The sequence below is a fragment of the Triticum aestivum genome, chromosome 5D (genome assembly GCF_018294505.1).
Source record: "Triticum aestivum cultivar Chinese Spring chromosome 5D, IWGSC CS RefSeq v2.1, whole genome shotgun sequence".
NCBI lineage: Eukaryota > Viridiplantae > Streptophyta > Magnoliopsida > Poales > Poaceae > Triticum > Triticum aestivum.
The window spans coordinates 451,895,552-451,921,383 of NC_057808.1; the positions used below are offsets into that span (position 1 = coordinate 451,895,552).

General features: G+C 43.8%; 2 protein-coding genes and 1 non-coding gene across 7 annotated transcripts; 2 read left to right on the forward strand and 1 right to left on the reverse strand.

Moving 5' to 3' along the window:
* Positions 1 to 402: 402 nt before the first annotated feature.
* LOC123122662 (probable UDP-3-O-acylglucosamine N-acyltransferase 2, mitochondrial) lies at positions 403 to 4,630 on the forward strand. Of its 3 annotated transcripts, none has more exons than XM_044542965.1 (10): positions 403 to 720; positions 845 to 1,055; positions 1,143 to 1,219; positions 1,604 to 1,653; positions 1,973 to 2,037; positions 2,265 to 2,316; positions 2,392 to 2,462; positions 2,567 to 2,633; positions 3,060 to 3,124; positions 4,115 to 4,630. In XM_044542965.1, the coding sequence occupies exons 1-9, from the start codon at positions 618 to 620 to the stop codon at positions 3,114 to 3,116; spliced, it is 753 nt and encodes a 250-aa protein (XP_044398900.1). In that variant the 5' UTR covers positions 403 to 617; the 3' UTR covers positions 3,117 to 3,124; positions 4,115 to 4,630. The 3 variants fall into 3 exon arrangements, with proteins under 3 accessions (XP_044398900.1, XP_044398899.1, XP_044398898.1); XM_044542964.1 differs by lacking the exon at positions 4,115 to 4,630 and adding an exon at positions 3,206 to 3,497; XM_044542963.1 differs by lacking the exon at positions 4,115 to 4,630 and having other exon boundaries at positions 3,060 to 3,497.
* A 798-nt stretch (positions 4,631 to 5,428) lies between these two features.
* On the reverse strand, positions 5,429 to 16,834 carry LOC123122661 (uncharacterized). 3 transcript variants are annotated; one of them, XM_044542961.1, is made up of 27 exons: positions 16,516 to 16,834; positions 15,909 to 15,996; positions 15,406 to 15,740; positions 15,080 to 15,332; positions 14,694 to 14,919; positions 14,487 to 14,610; positions 13,507 to 13,680; positions 11,894 to 12,328; positions 11,631 to 11,651; positions 11,392 to 11,456; positions 10,874 to 10,928; positions 10,431 to 10,467; positions 10,004 to 10,332; positions 9,775 to 9,906; positions 9,543 to 9,691; positions 9,329 to 9,457; positions 8,786 to 8,900; positions 8,175 to 8,618; positions 7,951 to 8,033; positions 7,797 to 7,851; positions 7,559 to 7,607; positions 7,125 to 7,474; positions 6,885 to 7,016; positions 6,638 to 6,789; positions 6,478 to 6,543; positions 6,010 to 6,223; positions 5,429 to 5,814 (listed from the first exon to the last, which is right to left on the reverse strand). In XM_044542961.1, the coding sequence occupies exons 3-27, from the start codon at positions 15,565 to 15,567 to the stop codon at positions 5,797 to 5,799; spliced, it is 3,969 nt and encodes a 1,322-aa protein (XP_044398896.1). In that variant the 5' UTR covers positions 15,568 to 15,740; positions 15,909 to 15,996; positions 16,516 to 16,834; the 3' UTR covers positions 5,429 to 5,796. The 3 variants fall into 3 exon arrangements, with proteins under 3 accessions (XP_044398896.1, XP_044398897.1, XP_044398895.1); XM_044542962.1 differs by lacking the exon at positions 15,909 to 15,996 and having other exon boundaries at positions 16,516 to 16,636; positions 16,734 to 16,751; XM_044542960.1 differs by lacking the exon at positions 15,909 to 15,996.
* Positions 10,997 to 11,070, forward strand: TRNAT-AGU (transfer RNA threonine (anticodon AGU)). Its single transcript has one exon. It is a non-coding gene; the product is annotated as a tRNA-Thr (tRNA).
* Positions 16,835 to 25,832: the final 8,998 nt, after the last annotated feature.

The following is a 25,832-nucleotide window of genomic DNA, read 5'->3' on the forward strand; positions in this document are numbered from 1 at the left end:
GTTTCAAAATGTTTAAAAGCAATTCACATCATCAATTATTTTCTGTGTTTTTAGAAAGTGATCAAAAGGTACAAATAATATTCGAAATGTTTTATAAAATATTCACAAAAAGTTGTAAAAAAAAGTTAGCCTTTTCCAAGGGAATGTACACAGAACGTTTTAAAAAATCTTCATCTTTTTTCATAAAATGTTGTCAGAAAATTAAATATGTTGACCTTTGAACATAAAAGATTTTTTTGTGTTTAAAAGTCCAAATGAAAAAACTCCTGAAAAAAATAAAAACATTTTAAAACAGAAGATGGAAAAAATGGAACCACTCTCTATCTTGATCCGAGTAGTTACATTGCCAGAGCAGAATGGACGGGCCCGCTTGGTCGCTCATGGGCTCTAGGCCCTGTTCGACCTTAGTAGTATGCGGTTGCGCGTCAGGGTCGGAAGGCCCGGGCCCAGTCACCTCCTCCTCCGTCCGTCCGGTCGCCGCTGCATTTTCCGCCACCGCCGCCGCCGCCTCCTCTCCTCTGCCACCGAAGTCGTACGAGCTCGGCTTCGCGTTCTGCCGCGCCGCAAGTTCACCATCCTGGTCTTGCTCAAAACCTCTGCAAGGTTGGGGATTACTGATGGCAGCCATCCTGCCAAGAACCGCGCTGCTGCTGCGGACGCCGCGCGGCGCCGGCCGGCTCGCGCGGTTCCTTGGAGCCGGCGTGCCCACCGCTTCATCCGGTAATAGCCGACCACCGGCTCCAGCGGCTCGGTCCAGTTTCTCCCAGAAATGTTTCTGCTGTACTACTCCTGTGAGATATGTAGTGTGTATGACCCTGTTGGCTTCCTGAATGACCTGAAACAGATGCTGGGACGGCGGCCTCGGCGGCGGAGGAGTTCGTGCCGTGGCGCAACGGCGGCGGCGTTCTGCACCGGGCGGCGTCCGTTGACCCCACCGCGGTGGTGGAGGCCGGCGCCGTCGTGCACTCCGGCGCTGTGATTGGCAAGGAGGTGGTCGTCGGGTCCGGGACCGTGGTCGGGCCTTCGGTGTCCGTGCGGCAGTCCACCAGGATCGGGTATGGTGTTTCTCCGGTGTCATCAGTGCTGAAACAGAGCAAACTCTGTTTGGTTATGGAAATGATTTTGGTATCATTATGTTCCAGGTACAATGTTGTCTTGAGCAACTGCTCGGTGGGCGAGTTCTGCACTATCCACAATGGCGCCTGCATCGGTCAAGATGGTGAGCATTTATTCACCGAGTATCGCAAATACGTCATGCAGTGGACATGATATGTTGTATGTTCTCCAACACTGGGAAGAACATGTTACATTATTTCAGATACTTGCACGTGATCGCAGCATGCCGGTTGTATTACTTGCACATGATATGGTGTACTAGGAACACTAACTGTGGCAGCTTGTGAGCTGATTGCAGCATTCCAGTTGTATTAAGCCTCTTGGGTATCAAAGCTTATTCTGAGCTGTTTATTATCAAATTTTGAATTTCCTTTCCTTTTCTGCTATGGTAGCTGAATGGCAAATATTGTTTTATAAACAGCTGTCAAACAATAGGACTGGGTTTCTGATGATATGTGGGTGCCAATTACTGATGTATTTCTTTCAGGTTTTGGTTTCTTTGTGGACCAGGATGGACAGGTCAAGAAAAAACCACAGGTTAGTCCTCACCACTATCACTCGCTGAAGATTAAATTCATGGTGAACTGTTGGTGAAGATTATAAATAACTACTCAGTATTACTAAGGTTGAACGGTTGTGACATAATTATTGGGTTGAGTGGTGAAGAAATTCTCTGTTAACATATGTTACAACAAATGTTCAATGCTGTTACAATGTGACATGGAATGGAAGAAATACTATCTTTCGCTAAGTAGCACCTACTGACCGACTGACTGTATTTCGTAATTTCACATTTTTTATGCATATCAAATCAAAATAGAGGCCCTCATAGAAAAAATAACTTTGTATTTGTTAGGAGCTTTATGCAAGAATTGGAGACAATGTGGAAATTGGTGCAAATACATGCATTGACAGAGGCAGGTAACTTGTCACCTTTCTATTCCTTTCTAAATTTGTCAATGTTCGGTAGTTCAAAGCTCGCAGAGTCAGCGTGGTAATGTCCAGAGAATGCTTAGCTTGGCTTAAAGGCCTCTGTTGGCTAGTCCATAATTGATCTGAATATATCTAACGAACTATGTACCCATCATTATACATTTGACTGCAGCTGATTCTTGCTGACAACTTCGATCAATATTTGTTAACTGCAGTTGGAGAGACACAATGATTGGAGATGACACCAAGATTGATAATCTGGTTCAGGTATTCTCTCCCTTGCTTTATTTATCAGATTCAGGCTCTTCTCTCCTTTTTTGTGAATTGGCATCCCTCTTGCAGATAGGTCACAATGTGGTGATAGGAAAGTGCTGCATGATTTGTGGACAAGTAGGGATCGCAGGTTCTGCAACGTGCGTATACCTTCATCTCATGGATGAAGTGTTCATTCCTTTTAGTTGTGTCATATAATTCGTCATGTGTGTCTTTTGAGATTTGTCCTATTCTGTACACACAGGTTGGGTGACTACGTAGTATTAGGTGGTAGGGTGGCCATCCGGGATCATGTCTCCATTGCTTCAAAGGTGCTGTTTTCTCAGCTCTGATCTTTTGACCTTGCTTTATTTTTACTCCACACTGTTTGTAATTTCCATGCAACTCTGTGTTGTCATGTGCTACAACCTAGCTGCATTGCTCAGCGTACTCTAGTGCCCGATAGCGCTTCACAAGTAATGCAGGTTGCAGGGAGAACATGTCTTCCTTTTCTCTTCTTGTTGAGCAACTGACCGTGATATAGCAAATCCATGTACGACTTCATGTTCATATCCAGTGGTGATAGCAAATAAATGTTCAGGCAAAACATGCATTTCTTTCCTGTTGGTAGTCATGGCAAGCATCCAGATAACACTGGTCCAAACATTTGACCAAGACCTAGATGACAACATTATATTTGATTGCCCACAATTTTTTCCACCACCCTCGTTAATTTATTTTCCTTGGTCTAATTGCAGGTTAGACTTGCTGCAAATAGTTTAGCGACAAAGGACATTCAGGAGCCCGGTGACTAAGCATTTCAGTATTGACCATATTACTTCAGCTTGTGTTCCTCGTTTTTACCCCTCGGCTTACTAAGTACTCAATATTCATCTTGAATTAGGTCCCAATAAACGAATGGCGTCGACAAACTGTGAACTTGCGCTTATTTTTAAAGAAACACCATGACAGAAGATAGTAACTCTACAATCCCAGTGACATCAAATATGTTTGTAACTTGATTCTCTTGAAGTGAATTTGCAATATCTCACTAGAGAACTAGCATTGAAATTGGTATCCGAAACAATCTTCACCATGGAAGTTGGATTCTTTATTGTTTAAACTTGTATGTATCTACTTACTATTAAAGACTGTCATAGTGCTGCAGTACACATTTACACATGCATTCCTGCTAAGAGGACGTTTGTGAAATTGTCAGGCTACTTCACGTACACACATATTTTTAGCTGTCATATGAGTCGATTATATTATACCATGTAGCTAATTATTTAGTGTGGAGAAGTTATTTGATTTTGGACAATCTTATCAGTCGCACAAGATTAGTTTTTAGTGTAAAAAGTGTAAGAATCAATAAAAGAAAAAGTCTCAATCCTTGCACTGAAAAAAAGTCTTATGTAAGAAACCGTTTTGGAATACATTCCTTCAGTAAGACAAATTTGGGACACACAGTGCAATTCTTGTACAAACTAAAATTTGTTCTTGCATGACAATCACAATATTTTACTCGGGATGACATTCTTCCCGGACATGATCATCTTGTAGATATTCACACTGCTTTAGCTTGTCCATCTTTGAGTTCCCGAGATAAATGGCTGGAAATTCTCATCATGTTTTTAAGTTGAACTCAAGTTAGTCTGTTTTGACTTGAACTCATGTTCCCAATGCATCACATTTCTACAAAATCAATGCCACTCACTATCCTCCTGTACATGAAGCTAACTAAAACCAAGCTTCTGCATCCAACCAGCCATAAGAGTGGTATGAGAGATGGATTTTTTTGTTGTTGTTACAGTTTTCAGCATTCTACTATGGAGGCTATTTGATTTTGTGGAGCTGCAGCGATGAAACTTCAATATATAGTGCAACAACCTATCGTTGAAGTATTTAGGGCATGTCTGGTTGGCATCCATAGTTTGCCACACTTTTCTGCCATAAGTGTGGCAGGTGTTTGGTTGTAGCCACAGTTGTGGCTTGCCACATTTCATTGATCACATACCTCACTTGTCATAGACTTAGTTGCTAGCTAACTTTTGTCACAAGTGTGCAGGGCAACTAAGGGCGTGTTTGGGTTGGAGCCAAGAGCAGCCCAGCCAAAAAGTTGGTCGTTGATGACCAAGAAATTGGCTCGCCCTGGCCGCCTTTGCTTTGCCAGTTCAGTTTTTCGCCAACTCGCGGGCGAGTTGTGGGCGGCAGAATACTGTTCTTTTTTTTTGCAGAGTGATGAACAAAGTTTAATGAAAAATAAGTATATTACCATGTATATACTCCTCCATTGACTAGAAATGAAAGATGCTTGCTCCCCGCCTGACTACCATGTCCATCCATCCAAGTGGGTAATTTCAATACATTCTCTTGATGGGCATCTAATCAAACATTAGGCATCACATATAAAACTTTAAGTTGAAAGAATGGTTTTTGAAGTTGGCATTCATATTACACCATAAAGTTGGTAAAAGTAATTAATGTGCATTTAAAAGAGCCCACAAAAAGCATGTGAAAAGGGCTGACTCCGGTCTACAACAGGTTGGTTGGTGGCCCAACTAAAATTTTGGAAAGCCATTGGCTTTGTAAGTTGTCCCCAAAAAAAGAAAATTTGGCTTTGTAAGTTCAGAAAAAAATATATCAAGTTATTTGAATACTCAAAACATTCTGCACTCAATCAAATATTTTTCTGGGTGCGCTCTTGTGCGAGTCAAATGTTATTTGCCGTGTTGGAAGATTGAATAGATTATGTCGGAAACTCACACATATCTTATTGAAAGCTCTTGTTTCAAGTTTTCGTCCTAAGATGGAGAGCTCAGCGGTCACAGGTGCAGTACTTGGCCAAACTACCAAAATGCCATCAGCGCTGTTGGGCCAGCTAAGCTACCAAGTGGCACCCGAGACGAGTTCTTGCCGGTATCTATGCTGAGCGGTTGACCACAGTTTAGCTACTAATCATTTGCTAAATTGCGAGTTGTTCCATGTAGTGATGCATGTAATGTTTGTGTCTATCATAAAGCAATGCAAACATATTACTACTCCCACTGTAAACAAATATAAGACGTTTTAGGTCACTAAGTATTTGTTTACAGAGGAAGCAGTAAGCAAATGACCCTGCCAGCCAAATTTCACAACATAGATAGAGAGCTCGAGTTGGCATAAGGACGTGTCCATTAGACAAATTGCGGTTTCAAGGTCTTGCCTATAATTTCTCATACAAGAATAAGAAAAGCACACGAGTTCTCCATCTGTCCAAAATTTTACCAAGCAATATATGCAGTGTATATATCAGTGTAGAGACCATCAGTTTCACAACAACAAAAAATCAGTGGAGAGGATTAGCCAACATCCACCCACAATCCTTATTTTCTGCTCTTCATCCATCTGTTTTCGCACAAATAGATTTAGCTTTCATTCTGTTACTCATGCTGGTGTAATCACTTGCTAAATTATTTTCTTTGGGGGCGAATTTCTGTAAGCACTAATCTATTGTTATATCCCATCGCATTCCTACAGAAAAATAGACATATTAGTTGTGCGTTACAACATAATTAAGTTTTGCACTGTGATGAACAAGCAGAGTGGAAAACAAATAAACAGTGACAGTAAAGGTAAGAATTCATGCAACCAAGAACTCTGATATACTGGAATACAGTAACATTTGGCGAAATGGCCTTTCTTTAGAAAACAAAGATAGGTCCTCACCTCGGACGCCTGTGTGGAATTCGTATTTCCTGTCCCTGACACTGCACCTGGCAAATCCTCTTTGGGTTCTTGGAAGATGTCTAGTTGTGCTTCCCAAGCAACATCCAATCTCGCTGCATCGACCATGTTAGCCCCCACTTCACTGATAATACCACCTTGTTGTTCAGGGTCTATATCCATGATTGACACTGCCCCCTCTTGTTCAATCACAACCCTATCATTAAAAATAGCGTTTTACTCACATGTTTTCGCATAGTAGGTAATGATATCTAATGCTATAAATGTGACATGCACGGTCGAACAGATATAAAGTTTGGAGCGTGCTGAACAAACTTAATATATGTACATTCAAGCAAAGGCATACGCATATGTTAATTTTCAGAAAAATAAAGCATGATAACAATACTCCAAGTCTAAGGCAGACAACAAGATTGAAGAAGATGAAGAGAATGGCAGGTGAATTGTCACCTTACTGATCCCATCAGATTGACACTGCGAACTTTGCTACAGCCTAAGTCAATGATCCTCACAAGCCTGGAGAATATGAAGCGGTCACTTAAAAGAGAAAGGGGAGCAAACGGTAACTACAAGAGCAACAAAGATGGCATGAACTTTGGTGCTAAGTTACCTAAAACTAGCGGAGCTGAACAAATGAAGAGTGCCATCTTTTAAACCTATAATTAGATATGGATGATCAGGAAGAAGACATAGAACTGAAAGAACCGGAGCCATGAGAGCTCTTATTGTGTAGACACACACCCTGTTCTCCAGGTCCCATATCTGAATTGACAAAATCAAGCATACATGCGTTATTAGCAATTATGCATATCAGATATATAGAACAGAATACTTCTTTTAGAATGCAAGTATCATACCCTGGCGGTCAAGTCATCTGAGCCAGAAATCAGATACTGTTGATCACCATGTGCGAAGAAATCAAGGCAGTTCACTTGAGCCAAATGCCCAAACAGAGTGTAGCTAGATTTCGGGGAGTCAAGGTTCCAAACCTGGACACAAAACGTGCATAATTTCAAGTTCGCAATCAAGGTCTAATATTAAAACTAGCGTTTCATTGCTTATTAAGTTTTGGTTAGTGCAAAGGAAAAGGAACATACCTTTACTGTCTGATCTTCGGACGCGCTAGCAAAACAGTTGGCATCCTTTGGGTTGAAGGTGATCTGACGGACAGTTCCAGAGTGTTCATCGTCGAAAGTTCGTGTGCACTGCCAGCCCTCTTCCCAGTTCCAAAGCCTAATCGGGCTTTCATAAGCCGAGGACAGCACATATGGCTGGGTTGGATGGATGGTCATTGCTGTGACACTGGAAGAACCGGCTCTGAAACTCGTGATCTGTTGTACTATCTCTGTTCTGTAGGTGCACACATGGATGAAGCCATCGTCTGCACCAGCCAGAAACCATTGCTTCCGTGCGATAAATTTAAGGAATTTAACTGTCGCTGATACCCCTGAAATTTGATGCCACTATTACCATGGCAGTGCATGAAGAAAAAAATATGGTTAACAGAGGAGTAAGTAAGCTGGAAACATGCCTCTTGTTCCATTCTCGTAGACATGAAAAGAACAGAGGGCCTTCTTTTCCTGTCGATACAATAGAAACGATTTTGTTAGTCCGACGCAATCCAAAACAGGCCTACACACATTTTCATGTTCACTTTCAAGAGGAAAAAAAAGATACACATATACAAGGAGAAAAAGATGGTTATAAATGACGGCCATGGCCAAATATAAATTGAAGCACATGTTAGTAACTATACCAACAGAACTTACCTGAGAGACAAGATCCCACATGTGAACATCTCCAAAAAACTTGCATGTTAAGATCCTGCAAGGCCATAAGAAATTTATCGTATGATAACAAATTCACCTGATCAAAAGATTATTTCAATGCCCAGATTGTGCTATGTGGTATATATGTACTCACCATGTCTCTGTTGGATGTGCATCTAGGCACACCAGCCTATTGCCGAATCCAAGTGCATCAACTTTCTTCGTGGCTGATATGATCTAATCATACATCGTACACATTAGGAAAACCAATGACAAATTGATTGCATTGGATAGGCAAAGACTATCTTACTTTAATTCTTTTGGCCCAACCACTTTGTTTCGAAACGTACATTAGGAAAAGAACATCAGGGAACTAACCTCGTGTGTCACCTCTTCTTGTGCATAAAAAACAGCTTTCAGTGTCGATTCATGCACCACATTCCCCATCTCTTTTAATTCCTCAAATAGATCAACACACTCAGTCTCGTTTTCGAATGGGACGATGAACTTGTCCCCCGATATACTGCTCTGCAGAAGCAGATCCAAGCTTGTGTCGTCTCCTTGATTTGGCCACTCTTTCGTTGTCACGACTAGAGTGTACGTGGACCTGGAAGCTATAAATCCATAAATCGGCACATTTGATAAAAGTGAATCTTCTTCTTCCCCGAACGAGTGGCTCTTATTCTTCTGTACAAGCCTAAATGCCACGCGCTCATATGTGTGGTTTGTTAGGTCCAGTGAGAACGTGGTTGACTTGTTTGGTTGCAAGGGGAAGCGGAGGTCAGACGGGTGCACTTCAAGTAGCCCACTGTTGTCGATCAACTGGACAATAATAATTTATTTATGTGGTTAACGAATCGATGACAGATCAGCATTTTTTAAAGAATTTATTGACAAAACAAGTTGGATAAAAAAGTGTGCTATTAAGTTTTTCCAGATTAAAATGAAGCATATAGAGATGACATTGTCTGTTTCATTAATGTGCTCACCTGAGTAGTTATGTCAGCTCTTATCTGCGGTACACTGTGATGACTTGATTCTTCCTGATTATTTACATTGCCGACATCCACCATTGCTACCGTCTCTCCTCTTCCAAACACAAACCTAACAGATAAAGTTACCATGTTTCCCAAGTTTATCATAATGGAATTAGGAAGTGAAAATAATATAAGAAGCAGGAAAAATATAAAAAAGGTCAAGGGATAGGCTCATGGTTTAATGCTGAGAGTGAGGATGGTTCTATTTTTTTTGGAACCATGTAGATATACAATACCAAAGATCAACATGGCAAGCTGAGTATAAGCAAATGAATTAAAGACAGCTTGTTCCCTCACCGAGTCGTGCTGTTGTGCACCCGAATTTTCCTAGTATTTATCGGAATTAACACTCACATTTGTGGAGGATAACATTTGTATGTCCATTTTACACTCTTTTAAAAATATATGCAGTAAACGCTCCAAAATAAATAATCTTTCTAAGCATTTCTCCATGACGGTAATAATAAGAATAATAGCCGGAAAAGTATTCATTACCCTTTTGACTTCATCGAACATGCGAGACCCCAAACATGTTCACTTACGGGGCTGCTAAAAATATTGTATATCCATCCGAAACCCCAAGCAGGGGGTTCACTTACAGGAGGGCTAATAATCCTCTCAAGCCTGGGATTGTAGAAATTTAGTACTGCAATCCATGAAAATAACAGCAATTTAAAACATGTGCATATGTTGCACAAGAACCAATTACCTGAAATTAGTTGAACTCCACAAATAAACAGTGCCATCTTCTAAACCTGTAATTAGAACCTGAAGATTGGGATGAAATATGACAGACATAACCGGAGACATGGAAGCGTGTAGTGTATGAGTACACATATTGCTGTGCATGTCCCATATCTGATTTGCCAAAACAAAGGGTGGATCATAAGAAATGTTATGTGCATACTTTATTAGCAAAAAAATCAATAGATATGGCAAACCTTCGCGCTACAATCACTAGAGCCAGTAATCAAATACTGCTGATTGTCATGTGTGAAGAAATCAAGGCAGTTAACTCTGTCCCAGTGCCCAGAGAGTGCGTATTTACATTGAGGAGAATCAAAATCCCAAACCTGGACACCAAACATTGGATTTCGCAATGAAGGTCTAGTAGAAACACATATCTATGTAATGTCAAAATTAAGTTGAAATAAAATAGGAAACTCATACCTCTATCATGTGATTGGCTGAGGCAGTGACAAAACTGTGGGTGTTTTTTGGGTTAAACATGACTTGACAAATATAACCCGAGTGTTTGCACTTGAACGTTTGTGTGCACTCCCAGGCTTTGTCCCAATCCCAAAGCTTCATTTCATCAGAACTCCATGACATCAAGTACGGTTTGCTTGGATGAACGGCCAATGATGTCAAGTTCCCAGCATGAGCTGTGAAACTTGGGACTTGCTGCCGTTTCGTTTCGTAATTGTAGATGTGAATAAAGCCATCTCCGGCTCCAGCCACAAACCATTGTTTTCGTACGATAAATTTAACCAAAACAACTGCAGACAGAGTCATCATTTTTTTATTTGTAATACAGTATATATGGCTGAAGAACTTAACAAGAAAGAATTAAAAAAATAGAACTTAAATTGCATGCCTTTGTCGGTGGAGACTTTAAACGAATCTACTTTCCTCTGCGAGCAAAAGCAAAGTACTTTGTTAGTCAATTCAGAAGAAAAACCTATGTGTGTATTATGAGATTTGGGATGGGGATGGTGTAGTTGAATACCGATGACCTTGATGCGAGTTCCCTATGTAACGCAGCAGTTGTTATTGATTCGGTAATCACGATCTTATGTAGTATGTGTGTGTATATTAGATTTATTTGTTTCAGGGAATCCTCAAGCCAAAGTGAATTCACTACACCGACGACACTGATGTAGACAATTTGAGCCCCCAAATTGGGTAGTAGCCTTACATCGTATGTATTGTCACTAGCCCTACATATGGTACTTTAGTATAGATGTACCATAAGTCTGTTGATAACAAATATAGTGCTTTTAGTCCTATATTTTTGCACTATAAGTATGTATCACTTGCCTGTGTTTGACCGTCCCAAATGCAAACATATCCCCGTGTATGGCCTGTTATTATCCTGCAACACTCGAATGAAATCAGAAAACATCGACAAGTATTATCCCTTATATATACAAATCAAGAGAAGCTTTCATAGCTCAGTTGGTTAGAGCACCCGTTTAGTAAGCGGGAGGTCTTGAGTTCAACTCTCAATGAAAGCATTTATTTTATTATTTATCCTTCTAAAAAATAAATGAAGAACCATTTTTTGTCAATTACCTAAATTATGTGTTAGCAATCTCTCCAAAAATGGACTACAGTGTATAGTTTTTTCATCCCAATTATATGTATCTGTTAATTTGGTATTGAAGACCGGCAAAGGCTGGGTGGCCGCATCAATATTCAAGAATATTTGGCAATGGAAATAGTAATATATAATCCGTGTTGCGCAACACAGATTTTCATTGAATAATATCCAAAAACGAAGATGTAGTAAAAAGACCACTCGCGTAACATAGTTTTTCAATAAATAATAGACCCACCATTGCTTGGTTAGGTTAACATCTTGGCAGTCCAGAGACGTGAATGGGCTCTTCTTGAATAAGATCTGATTGAACAATTCCGTGATTAATATTCAGGAACAACCTCAAAGTTGTGTTTATAAAATATATGTCTAGAAAGCATGCAAGCAAAGTAGTGAGTTTGTTAAAATGAGGTTATGGCAATGTCTAGGACAATATAAATATACAAATCAGAGAGATGTGCAAAAACAGATGCATACCTTCGTTTTATTTGGGATTAGCTGCCAAATGATGGCCAGTGGAATGCGATCATGACCATATCGATCATGCAAGTGAATAGAAAGACAAAAAATGACAAAACTTAGTAAGAAAGTTATACTGGCCAATATTTGCCCCCCAAAAGATAAAAGGATATGTTTAATAAATGCTGGTAGACTAAGGCATATGCCATTGTATTGATTTAGCAAGGGGTGTATACTGGCCAATGTACGTACCGAGACTTTTCTGTCAAAGACGAACTCACCTCAGACGTTATCTCTCGCTGTGCAGTAGTAGCAACAGCTTTCACTATCACTTGCTGCACCATATTACCTTTCTCTTTGGTTTCTTCTAAAAATTTGTCCCCTCTAAATTCGCTACAGTACATTGGCATATGTGCATCCTTAAATGTACTGCTCTCTAGTACCAAATGAATGGATTTTTCGTCCCGTTCCTGGAGTGTCAAACTAAGAGTGTGTGTTGACCTCGGCGACACGACTCCGTACAGTGGCAATTTGGCAAAGCGTCGCTGAGTTTCTTCTGCATAGGATTCCACAAGCCTAAATGCAAAATGTTCATCTGTGAAGTTTCTAAGGTTCAGCGAACTTGGGATCAGCTTGTTCGGTACGCAGGGAAAGCAGAGGAGATGCGGATGGACAAATAGTTTGGTGGGTACAATGCTGGATAAGACACTGGATACCTGCAAGAGAAGAGCTTGTGCTGTTAATGTCATGGTGAATTTCCAACTAAAGTCCTTTTTTATTGAATTAATTGCGGGACATCTAACTTACCTGATCAGTTTTAAATATAAATGCAGTTCAGTGAGTTTCCTAGAACAACAATATTGCACTTGTCGCTCAGAACAATGGAGGCGATATTTAATTTGACCTAGAGCCCTAAGCTATTCTTACCCTAGCTATTGTTCTCAGGTTCATCATATAAGCATATTTACAAGGATATAATTGCTGAAATATCCCATCAAGCAAATCAATAATTTAAAAATACTATCACTAGAATTTTTTTCCACTACACATTTGTGTTAGATGTTTAAACATGCAACAAGATTAGCAAAGAATTTAACAAAAAATTTACATCATCAGAATTGTTGCTGAATTTCAAAGGCAATTCTTTTTGGCTAAAAATAGGACAAAGGGGAACCAAAACTATGATGAAACAAAAAGTCAATAATGTTTCATTTTACTCGATGGTAACAATATCTAAATTCACAAACTATATTATAATTAGTAACTCTATAAACTAATCACAGTACATTTCCCCATTTCCCTTTGGTCTTAACAATTTAATTTCAGATTTTGTGGTAAGATGCATGGATGCATCTCTTGTCAATGATATAAATAGATCCTAAGCTGTCATTGTGTTTAAATGTTGCATAGTATCACAGCTCCACCAAAATTTGGACGCATAATAACATGTACCAACAACCATGTCTACTTCACCTCACACACCATATTCAGGAAGCTGATTCTATTTTCAAATGAGAGTGCCTTTTCAGCTCCCGGGTGCCTAGGCACCCTATATGAACAGTAAAAAAAGAAAAAAATCTGAAACTTTGCAACATCAAAGATGATCAAATTTTGTAGGTGCTTGAAAAATTTCATGCCAGAAAACCTTTAGAGGAGCTCTACATGCGAAAAAGATTTCAGTGTTTGAAGTTTTGAGCACTTTTAGCACTGAAATCTGAAAACTCATTTGTACACCTTTCTGTACATGATATTTTGGCATGAAAACTTGCAAGAACCTACAAAGTTTGACCATCTTTGATGTCACAAAGTTTCAGATTTTTTTTGAATTTACTGTTCAAAGAGGGTGCCTAGGCACCCGGGAGCTGTTAGACCTTTTTGTTTTAAAATACCTGACCTCATCTGTAGTTTCTGTTTCCTTGAGCCTTTCGATTATCTTGTGTGTACTAACAGGCCTCTTTGCTGGATTGAAGTCACTGCACTCTATCCCTATTTCAGTGCAAACTCGTACTTGTTCCACATGTGTGTCTTCTAGTGATTTTCCCAACCTTTCACACCATCTCTCAAGTACCTGCAATATTCAACCATCAACTAATGACAAAAGTCCTTCAAAAAGTGAAGTTTGGACAAATGGTTTCTAGTCACATCTATCAGCATTTAAATTGCACTTTCACGGTCAATAACAAAAAATGGTAATATGAAGTGAAGTACTTCATGTAAGTAATAATCAAGATGCATATGTACTTCTTTGCCTTTATTTTAGTTCCAGTTTTTCCATATAGTTCTTTAAGTGAATGGTTTCTCCAAAGACAGATCTGATTTTGTACAGTAAAAAAATACTTGGTTATTGTGTACGTTTTAGTCTCCATTAATCATTTATATGGCTAAGCTCATTGTTATTTTTACCATAAAGCACATTTATACCTTTGCTTTATATATAAAGTGGGGCGAAAGCCTTTTTCGGTAAAATACATTTATACCTGGTTTGATATGCTCCAAGAAGTGTTGTTCTAATTTTTTTCTATAATTTATTACATTACTAACTGTTTTTTTTAGCTGATTACTAACTGTGTTATCACTTATTAGATAATGTCCAAAGAAGAATGACAGTTTTCAACCCTTAAACTATATTCACAAAACTAGCCTAGAGATAAAATGAATCCTTGGGTGCACATTTCATTGCGAATTAATATGTACATGTGAGGGGCAACACTTTAGTGGTTAAGGTTGTCTTGTTCTACATTGAAAGTGGAGAGTAACCGCATTTTTTTTGGGCTTAGTTATTGGTTTACTGTGAATTCCGTGTCTACATATGAGAATAGCTAAGTGACTAACAGTAATCTTTTCTAATTAAATATCAGGAATAGCTATTCTTACAACTCCAACGTCGGGACACCCTTTTCTTCCTGTTAGTATCTCTATGATTATAATACCAAGACTATATATATCTGACTGGATTGTGATTTTTTCCCCATCGTAGAGTTCTGGTGCAATATATCCCCTGCATCATAAAGAAAAGGTGGATGAAATATATTCATTCAGGACAAAAGAAAAATGAGACTAGAAGAGACTTGGACAACTTACAGTGTACCAGAAATATTTGAAGTAATAGATTGGCTAGTTTGCCTTTCCTCAAAATACCTTGAGAGACCAAAGTCAGTAATCTTTGGTACCATATTGTCATCTAGGAGTACATTTTCTGGTTTCAGATCTAAGTGAACAATACGATTCTCATGGAGATAATTTAAACCTTGGCAAATTCCGTTGATAATTTGGTAGCGCTTTCTCCATTCAAGTCCACAAGACTCATCTATATGGGGTCATGAGAAAGTGAGTTTAGAATTCAAGACACTTGGGTTCTTTAATATTTCAATGGTAGGTAGTACTACATGGCATGGTACATGATTTATAACATATGTCGGGGATGCTTGACAAAAATAATAATATAGTGTAGAAAATCATGACCCTACCACTGATATAATCACGTAGACTCCCTTTGGACATGTATTCGAAGCAAAGCAATCTTTGCCGTACATCTGCCATGACTAATTTTCCGTTGTAGCTCAACATATTCCCTTGTGTGTCAGCACAATATCCCAAAAACCGTACTATGTTTTTGTGCCTTGCCTTCATCAAACATTGAACCTCTCCATGGAATTTCTTCTCATCCATACACATATCGCTCAACCTCTTCACAGCGACTGTACCACTCTCAAGTACTCCCTGCGATAGAAACATGCCTTTTCAGCACCATGTGGAGTTCACAAATCAACTAGACATTTCAAAGTTGTATTACCTTATATACCACTGCAAAGCCACCTCTACCGATTTGTCGATCATTAGAGAAATCATTTGTGATGTCTTTCAGAAGTGATAGTGGTAAGGCCTTTGGGTCAGCCGTTTCATCTAGTAGCATGAGCTCAAGGTCATTTAGTGCTGCAGTATCTCGGTAATCCATTAGCGATTTTATAGCAGAGCGCCCTTGAAGCGTGAGAAAACTGAGGCCAGTAGGTCCAGCTTTCCAGTTACTCAGTAACCACAGGATAGACTAACTGCAGAGGGAGATTACTCTTCTGTTCTGTAGAAAAAGGAAGACTTTGATCCAACAGAGGGACTTCAGTAACTAGGCTCCTGCATTTCATAATAGGCCAACATTATGGTAAATAAATATTCTTATAAAGCTGAGTACAGAACTAAGCACAAGAGAATGCTACTGGACTGTCAGCTACTAGATCATCCACTATATGATCCATTCGGTGCAATTCCTACAACTTGTGATTGGACATTTTATTGCATCACCTTCAACTAGGCTGGGATTAGAAAATGCATGATTTACAGATTTGTAGTTCATTCAATATATTCACTGGAGGCAGCTTGACCACGGAACCTGCCAGTATACATCAATTCATGATCTTCCTTGAAAAAAAAGCTGTGCTAAACAACACTAGTATCAGTTATACAATTAGGCATCCGAAGGGAAACATTAAACTGCTGACAAATCTACTCTTCCAAGCCTTCATGCTTTCTAGAACTAATTGGTGCTGATTTTGTACAACCGAAATGTTTTACTTGATTAATTCGATGAACCAAATGCATAGCTATGTCAGTGTATTAAATAAGTAAATAGGACCCCTTCAAAAAAGAAGTGGATATAAGACAGTGACAGGACACCAAACATGATTCAGGGCCAACTTCCTCTGTTTCTTGCAATTCATCTCTTTTGCATTGCTGCCTTCACAAATCTACTCTTCCCAGCTTTCATGCTTTCTAGAACAACATCTCATTTTAGTCTACAGAACATCATCTCATTGCTGCTACTAAACACCTGGCATCGAACTATGCAGAACAGAGCAGCAGCAATGGAAGAAACAGGCTCAGTTTCCAGAAGAGAAAAAGGATTCGATACTTCGTGGGGATGAGCGTGGTGCCGGTGCCGGTGCCGCTGCGCCGCCGGGCCGGCTCCCCGTCCCTCTTGCAGCGGCGAACAGAACAGTTCCCCTTGCCTCTGCCCTCTCGCCGCTGCTTGTCTGTAAATCGGGCACCACAGATGGCGATTTAGATGGGGGCGGAGGAGAATCGCTGGCTGGCCGGCCGGCCGGAGGTGGGGATGGATGAGCGGGAGACCTCGCCGGAGTTGGGGACTAAAGGTGGCCGCTGGGGATTGATTGAGCTCTAGAGTGCTAATCAACGCTTCTTCCAGTGTAGCTCAAGAAAAAAACAAAGACTCTTCTTCGTGTGAATGATTGGCAGCACGTGGAACGCATTACTACTTGTTTTCTATTTTCTCCTTTCTTTTCCTTTTTTCTCTTGAAAAGCCACGTGTTTAGTGGATTATTATACTGGATTATAAAGATATGAGTAGCGACAGCATACCCAATCCGTTCTGGAAAGAAGATCCAGCCAGTAGGACAATACACATACACTATTGTTTGGCAATGCAACTCTCAATTGATTGGGTGCATACACGCACGTATATATGTACAAAATGTAGCCCTCGGCATCGACTATACAAGGAAACTGGAGGCGGGGCTAGTTAGGAAAAGATCCTACCCCATACATGCGCTTTAGCCTATACATATACTCAACCCCCCCCCCCCCCCCCCCCCCCCCCCCGCGCAGTCGATACGGCACCCCATAGACTGGATGTAAACTCCTCAAAGGTAGGCGTCGGTAACCCCTGGTCATGACAACGGCGAACTGCTGAGGAGTGGGAACATGCAGGACACGAACATGCCCGAGAGCCACCTGCTCACGCACGAAGTGATTGTCGAGCTCAATATGCTTCGTGCGTCGATGGTGAACGGGGTTGGCGGAGACATTGTCATAGTAGACAACGGTAGCCTTGGCCACGCCAAGGTGCAACTCCTGAAGAAGTTGATGTAACCATGAACACTCGGCAACGGTGTTGGCCACTGCTCGATACTCGGCCACAGCTCTCGATCTGGACACCGTGGGTTGTCGTTTAGACGACCACGAGATGAGAGAGGGCCCAAGATAGACGCAGTAGCTAGGGGTGGAGCGACGAGTGTCGGGCCAGCCAGCCCAATCAGCATCCGAGTAGGCAACCAAGTCAGTGGAAGAGGATGCTGTCAACGTGAGACCTAGAGCCATGGTGCCGCGGATGTGACAGACGATTCGCTTCACCAGGTTCCAATGTGAGTCACGTGGAGCATGCATGTGTAGGCACACCTGCTGAACGGCATACTGCAAGTCTGACCGAGTGAGCGTCAAGTACTGAAGAGCACCAACAATGGATCTGTAGAAGGCAGCGTCCTGTGCTGAAGAGCCATCAAGTGCAGAGACCTTAGCCTTCGTGTCGATAGGCGCAGGTACAGGCTTGCAGTTAAGCAGGCCAACTCGCTCAAGTAACTCCTGGGCGTACTACTGTTGATGAAGAAAGAACCGATCAGCACGCCGCACCACCTCAATCCCGAGAAAGTGGTGCAAAGGACCAAGGTCCTTGATGGCGAACTCGGTGTCGAGGTGAGCTATGAGCTGGCAAAGTAGCTCGGCCGAAGAGGCTGTCAGGATGATGTCGTCGATGTAGAGCAGCAGATAAGCAGTCCCGCTATCGTGATGGTACACAAACAGAGAGGCGTCGGAGCGAGTAGCTCGGAACCCAAGCTACTGAAGAAAGGCGGCAATACGCTGGTACCATGCACGAGGCGCCTGCTGGAGCCCATAGAGAGAGCGCGAGAGCAGGCACACGTGATCAGGCTGAGTGGCGTCGACGAAACCGATGGGCTGCTGACAGTAGACCTGCTCTGCAAGGTGGACATGAAGAAATGTGTTGGAGACATCCATCTGATGAACGGGCCAAGCGCGAGAGACCGCAAGCTGCAGAACAGTGCAGATGGTGCCCGGTTTGACGACCGTGGCAAAAGTGTCGGTGAAGTCGACACAGGCGCACTGTCGAAAACCGCGGACCACCCAGCGCGCCTTGTAGCGCTCAAGGGTCCCGTCAGGCCGAATCTTATGGAGAAAGACCCACTTGCCGCTGATGACATTAGCGTGCGAGCGCTGAGGAACCAACTGCCAGGTGCGGTTGCGGTGAAGAGCATCGAATCCTCCTGCATCGCAGCGAGCCAGTGAGGATCATGGAGAGTGGCTCGAGCTAACGACGAGAGGGGTGACGGCGCCGAGGTGGATGCCGCAAGGAGGTACTCATCGGCGGAGTACCGGTGACTCGGGCGGTGAATACCGGCTCGAGCGCGAGTCAGCATGTGGCGAGGCGGCGAGTCTGGGGGGAGGGGGCGACGAGCGAAGATGGTGGGGAAGAGCCCGTCGCGATCGAGTCCACGGAGGGCGCCGGAGAGGGCGCCACAGCCGAGCCCGCGGGTGTCGGCACAGAGCCCATAGCAGCCGAACCTGTGGGCGATGACGTTGCTGCCGATGCGGCAGGTGAGGCTGGCGCTGACGTGGCCGCCGATGTGGCGGGTGAGGCGGGCGCCGGGGATGCAGCCCCGTCAGCTGAATCAGTGAGGCTGGGCACCGAGTCCTCTACCGTGGCAGCCGTACGGGTCAGTGAAGAGGCGGCCGCGGCCAGGGCATCCGTAAGGCAGGGCAGCAGGCTAAAGCCAGGGGCGGCCCAAGGTGGGCTCGAGGGCGCACACCATGAGAGACCAACGACGAGCCGCCGATTGCCGGTGGCGAGGGCGACGACGAGACGACCAGTGGTACCTGCTGAAACGGAAAAACCCTTTCATCAAAGTAAACTTGTCGGGAAGTGAAGACACGGTGGGAGATGGGGTCCTAGCAGCGGCAGCCTTTGGTGTTAGGAGGGTAGCCCAGAAATATACACGCAATGGAGCGAGGAGCATGTTTATGAGGGGTGGTGGAGGCGATACTGGGAGAGCAAAGACACCCAAAGATGCGAAGGTCGTCATAAGAAGGCGGGCTCCCAAAAAGCAAGTGATGCGGTGCAAATTTTCCGCGAACACGGCATGGCCGGATGTTAATGAGAAGTGATGCGGTGGCGAGGGCGTCCAGCCAAAAACAGGGCGGCACATTAGCATGAAATAATAGTGTGCGAACACAATCGTTAAGAGTGCGTAAAACCCGTTCGGCGCACCCATTTTGTTGCAAGGTATAGGGGCAAGTGAGACGAAAAATCATTCCATGTGTGGCGAGGAGATTGCGAACTGCAAGGTTATCGAATTCCTTCCTGTTGTCGGTTTGAAGAGCATGAATGGAGAGACGAAACTGCGTAGTGACATATGAGTAGAAGGCGGTAAGGATGGAGATGACATCGGTTTTCCGCCGCAACGGGAAGGTCCACACATAGTGCGAAAAATCATCAGGAATGACAAGATAATAAATATAGCATGTATTACTCGCAACTGGAGAAGTCCACACATCACTATGAAGTAGTTCAAACGGATATGACGCAACCGAAGAGGGAAGGGAAGACGAGTATGTTTGCCTAGACGACATGCATGACAAGTGTGACTGTCGGTCTTATTACAAGTAAAAGAAAACTCCGAAGAATGTGACGAAAGGTGGCGGGGTTGGGATGTCCCAAGCGAGCATGCCAAAGGTCCACAATGGCGGAGAGGCGTTGGTGGAGGCGGGTGGGTGGACCGGGTAGAGCTCGTCGGTGCTATCACATCGGTGGAGCACCATCTGGGTACGCGCGTCCTTGACAGAAAAACCACAGATGTCAAACTCAACGGTGACGGGATTTTCACGAGTAAAAGAACGAACGGAAACTAAGTTCTTAATAAGATCGGGAGACACAAGTATGTTAGATAGTGACAAAGGTATGGATGTAGATGGAAAAGAAGCATGGCCTATATGTGTAATGGGAAGTGATGATCCATCACCGACAGTAATACGTGTGGAGGTATTGACGGGTTGTGAGGTGTGGAGATTACCGGGATGAGAGGACATATGAGCGATGGCTCCGGTGTCCATATACCAATAGCCGCCACCCATATAGTTGGCCAGAGACGGAGCGGAGTGAAGAGCTGCAAGTAACGCCGGGTCCCATGGAGCGGGAGGAAGGGGAGGCGTCGGGTTGCCATAGTAGGCAGCGCCATGCTGCTGCTGCCCGAATGGTGGTGGCGCGGCGTACGGCGCTGGAAGCGTGGGATATGGCGCCAACGGGGCATACGGCGCCTGCGGCGCGGTGTATGGGGCCTGCGGCCCGGCGAGCAGTGCCTGATGTGCGGCAGGGCAGGGGCCCAAGAGGCCGGGCGTCGGGGGACGCGGGATGGGCATGATGTACGCATGCACCAGGCCCGTCCAAGGATTCTAGGCGGCGGCCCAGGGCACCGTGGCCTGCTGGGGCTGGCGAGGCATGCCAGCGGTTGCGTTGGCCTTGCGTCCCCGACGCCCACCACGGCGTCGATCGGAGGAGGCCAGCTGGGGCGTCTGCGGCTTCAAGGGGCCCGCGAGCGGCGGCGGGTACTAGTGGTAGGAGGCCTCCGGCAGGGGGAACCGCGGCGCGGGAGGCGCCGGTGAGGGCGACGGCCAGGGGGCGCCTCAAGATGTCCCGGCACAAGGGCGGTGTGGGTAGCCCTAGTTTTGGCCATCTTCATCCGCCGCTCCTCCAAGCGCAAATACGCCACAACCTTGGGAAAGGTCGGCTACGGAATCAAGGTGAGATTCGAAGCAGCTTTGCCGAACTCCTCATTGAGGCCGGCGGTGAGGGTGCCGAGGAGGAGCTCGTCGGAGATGTTGTTGCCAAGGTCACGGAGCTCATCTGCAAGTTTCTTGAGGCGCATGCAAAAATCATCAATGGAGGAGTCAGGTTGGTGGCAGAAAATAAATTCTTGCTGAAGAAAAACGCGACGCTGAAATTGGTTGTCGGTGAAGAGCCCATTGAGCTTGGTCCAAACAGCGGGCGTCATCTCCATCCGCGACCACCGTGTGGAAAAAATCTTTGGAGATGGTGAGGTAAAACCAACGAATGAGTGTGGCGTCGATGGTCATCCACTCATCATCGCCAAGCATCATACTGGAGTCGACTGAGCCGTCGATGTGATCATGGAGATGATACTCACGAAACACCAAGGAGAAGTATGTTTTCCAGGAGTAGTAGGTGGAGGTGGAGTGAACGAGGCATACGGGAACACGGCGATGGATGTCAAGGTCACGGATGAGGATGGGATCGGGACCGGCGAAAGGGTTGGTGGCACCGGAGGCGGAGGAACCGGGCGAGGCCATGGCTGGGAGGCGGAAGGAGGAACTGCGGCGGCTTGGAGAAGAAGTGGTGGCAGGGAGGGTTTGCGGCGGCGGCGATCTAAGTGCGGTAGCAGCAAGGTGGATGCGGCGGCGGGGACGTAGGTGCGGTGGCAGCAGGGAGGATGCGGCGGCGGCGGCCTGGAGGCGCGGTGCGGCGGCGGCACGGAGGGTGCGGCGGCGGCGGCATGAGCAGAAGGATTTTAGGCAAAGATGGGGTTAGGGAAACTGATATCATTTTGTTTGACAATGCAACTCTCAATTGATTGGGTGCAAACACGCATGTATATATGTATAAGATGTAGCCCTCAGCCTTAACTATAAAAGGAAACAGGAGGCGGGGCTAGGTAGGAAAAGATCCTACCCATACATGCGGTTTAGCCTATTCCTATATTCAACATACACCACCCGTGATAAGAAAAATGATAAACAACCCCGTGGAGGTCCTTGTGCACAGAAATTCGACCATCGCCACTGAAAGACGGAGGGAAATCCTCATTATGAAATTTTTGTTGTCAAATTGCTCCCTTTGCCATATACACCTTTGGGTCCACTAGTTTTCATTACAACACAAAGACCCACCTATCCACTATTAAAAAGGAAATTCATTCATCCTATGTCAAGATGGCCACACCACTTTCCTCCGGTCCGACACACGTGACTCACCCACCTCACCTAGGCATACAGTTTGTTAACATTTTCTCTCACTTCACAAACCAGTCAGTTTTATAGTCTTGCAAAACGGTTTACTAGCTATCCCGTGAAATCGCCTAACCCATGTTGCTTGTTTGGAGTTGCATGTGTCACCCTCTTTGTTGTAGGATTTCCGACTTGAGGGCCGTCCAGACTCCAGATTCCTTAACCATGGGCTCCATGCCTCCGTCGGTGCAAATGTCCTAAACAAGGGGTGCAAATGTCCTAAACAAGGGTAGTAGGCTCACACTAGTCTCATTTGTCTTATATTATTTTCTAGTTTATTTATGACTATTTTTTGGATTCCCAAGAAAGTGCTCAAAGCTATTGATGCGATTGGACGCGTCTTCTTCTCGACGTCAGAGGAAACATGCATAAGTACCAAATGTCTTATTGCTTGAAGAAAATGTTTGGAAACCCCAAAAATTGGTGGTTTAGGCATCAAAAACTTGCATCTGCAGAATTATTGCCTCCTTGCGAAATTTGTTGTCAAACTGCATTCTTCGGCAAATAAACCATGGGCCCACTAGTTTCCCACACCACGCCTGTACACCTTCGTCACTCCCCGACCGCACCTCATTCCTTCGGAAAATTGCAAACACCCACCAAGCTGTCCTACAAAAAGTTTCATTTGAACCAATTAGAGATGGCCACAACACTTTCTTCTTCAGCGGAAACAGAGGAAATTAGATACTCAACCAGTAAATGTAATTCAACATCAAAGTTCAAAAACACCTCACAAGATGCTCATCATTCAAAGCCCGACATAAATGTGCACAAATATTTTCGTGCTGGGACATCTAAACACCTTGACACCATTATTGTGGGAAATTATAAGGAGTTACATGGAATAAGTAGATTAGCCACAAAATTCATCGATTCCACCAGAATCATATAACATAAAGACTACATTTATCAAAATATATTTCTTCTCAAAATTGTTAATACATTTTGGGACCTGGACCAAAATCCATTGTAGAGTACCTCTGTTGGGGAACGTAGTAATTTCAAAAATTTCCTACGCACACGCAAGATCATGGTGATGCATAGCAACGAGAGGGGAGAGTGTTGTCCACGTACCCTCGTAGACCGAAAGCGGAAGCATTAGCACAACGCGGTTGATGTAGTCGTACGTCTTCACGATCCGACCGATCAAGTACCGAACGCACGACACCTCCGAGTTCAGCACACGTTCAGCCCGATGACGTCCCTCGAACTCCGATCCAGCCGAGTATTGAGGGAGAGTTTCGTCAGCACGACGGCGTGGTGACGATGATGATGTTGTACCGACGCAGGGCTTCGTCTAAGCACCGCTACAGTATTATCGAGGTGGACTATGGTGGAGGGGGCACCGCACACGGCTAAAAGATCAAACGATCAATTGTTGTGTCTCTAGGGTGCCCCCCTGCCCCCGTATATAAAGGAGCAAGGGGGAAAGTGCGGCCGGCCAGGAGGGGGCGCGCCAGGAGGAGTCCTACTCCCACCGGGAGTAGGACTCCCTCCCTTTTCCTTGTTGGATTAGGAGTGGAGGGGGAAAGAGGAGGGAGAGAGGAAGGAAAGGGGGGGGGCGCCGCCCCCTTCTCCTTGTCCTATTCGGTCTAGGGGGGAGGGGCGCGCGGCCCTACCCTGGCCGCCTCTCCTCTTCTCCACAAAGGCCCACCATGGCCCATTAAGCCCCCGGGGGGTTCCGGTAACCCCTCCGGTACTCCGGTAAAATCCCGTTTTCACCCGGAACACTTTCGATATCCAAATATAGGCTTCCAAAATATCAATCTTCATGTCTCGACCATCTCGAGACTCCTCGTCATGTCCGTGATCACATCCGGGACTCCGAACAACCTTCGGTACATCAAAACATATAAACTCATAATATAACCGTCATCGAAACTTTAAGCGTGCGGACCCTACGGGTTCGAGAACTATGTAGACATGACCGATACACGTCTCCGGTCAATAACCAATAGCGGAACCTGGATGCTCATATTGGCTCCCACATATTCTATGAAGATCTTTATCGGTCAGACCGCATAAAAACATACGTTGTTCCCTTTGTCATCGGCATGTTACTTGCCCGAGATTCGATCGTCGGTATCTCAATACCTAGTTCAATCTCGTTACCGGCAAGTCTCTTTACTCGTTCTGTAATACATAATCCCGGAACTAACTCATTAGTTGCAATGCTTGCAAGGCTTAAGTGATGTGCATTACCGAGAGGGCCCAGAGATACCTCTCCGACAATCCGAGTGACAAATCCTAATCTCGAAATACGCCAACCCAACAAGTACCTTCGGAGACACCTGTAGAGCACCTTTATAATCATCCAGTTACGTTGTGACGTTTGGTCGCACACAAAGCGTTCCTCCGGTAAACGGGAGTTGCATAATCTCATAGTCATAGGAACATGTATAAGTCATGAAGAAAGCAATAGCAACATACTAAACGATCGAGTGCTAAGCTAACGGAATGGGTCAAGTCAATCACATCATTCTCCTAATGATGTGATCCCGTTAATCAAATGACAACTCATGTCAATGGCTAGGAAACATAACCATTTTTGATCAACGAGCTAGTCCAGTAGAGGCATACTAGTGACACTCTGTTTGTCTATGTATTCACACAAGTATTATGTTTCCGGTTAATACAATTCTAGCATGAATAATAAACATTTATCATGATATAAGGAAATAAATAATAACTTTATTATTGCCTCTAGGGCATATTTCCTTCAACCTCTTGCATCATATTAGTTCGCAAGAGGAAGCAAATTAAAGAAGAACAACACTCACTCTACAAAAAAGTTGTATTTACTGATGTAACACACTCCTCATAATTATTGACTACATGGAATAAAAGTGACATCTAATTCATAAGAAAAATCAATGAGCTAGTGAGAAATCAAGGCTTTTATAAAATGGTTTCATGTAGAGATCCGCCATCAATTACGCTATAACATACCCTCTTGATATAAGTGGAATTATGCTTTGATACTCATTTATTCATGCAATTAATGGATGAAAGGATTAAATACTCATATGGGTCACTTATTTTATGTATCTATATTGAAGTTCCTAAAGGGATTAAAATTATGAACCCGTGCAAAATTATAGAAGTCACTCTATGACTCTAGTCAGAAAATTATACAATACTACTTACCAATTGAATTCCTTCTTCAAAGGATTAAACAAATAATGATGATTATTTATGTGCACTCATAATGAAATCATGAACTTGGTATCACCTCAGTGTGTATCGATGACCTCATCTTCAATATCTTTACAAGACCTACATACACAAAATCATCTGAAGATGAAAAAAAATTGTTCAACCAAATTTTACATAAGTTTACAA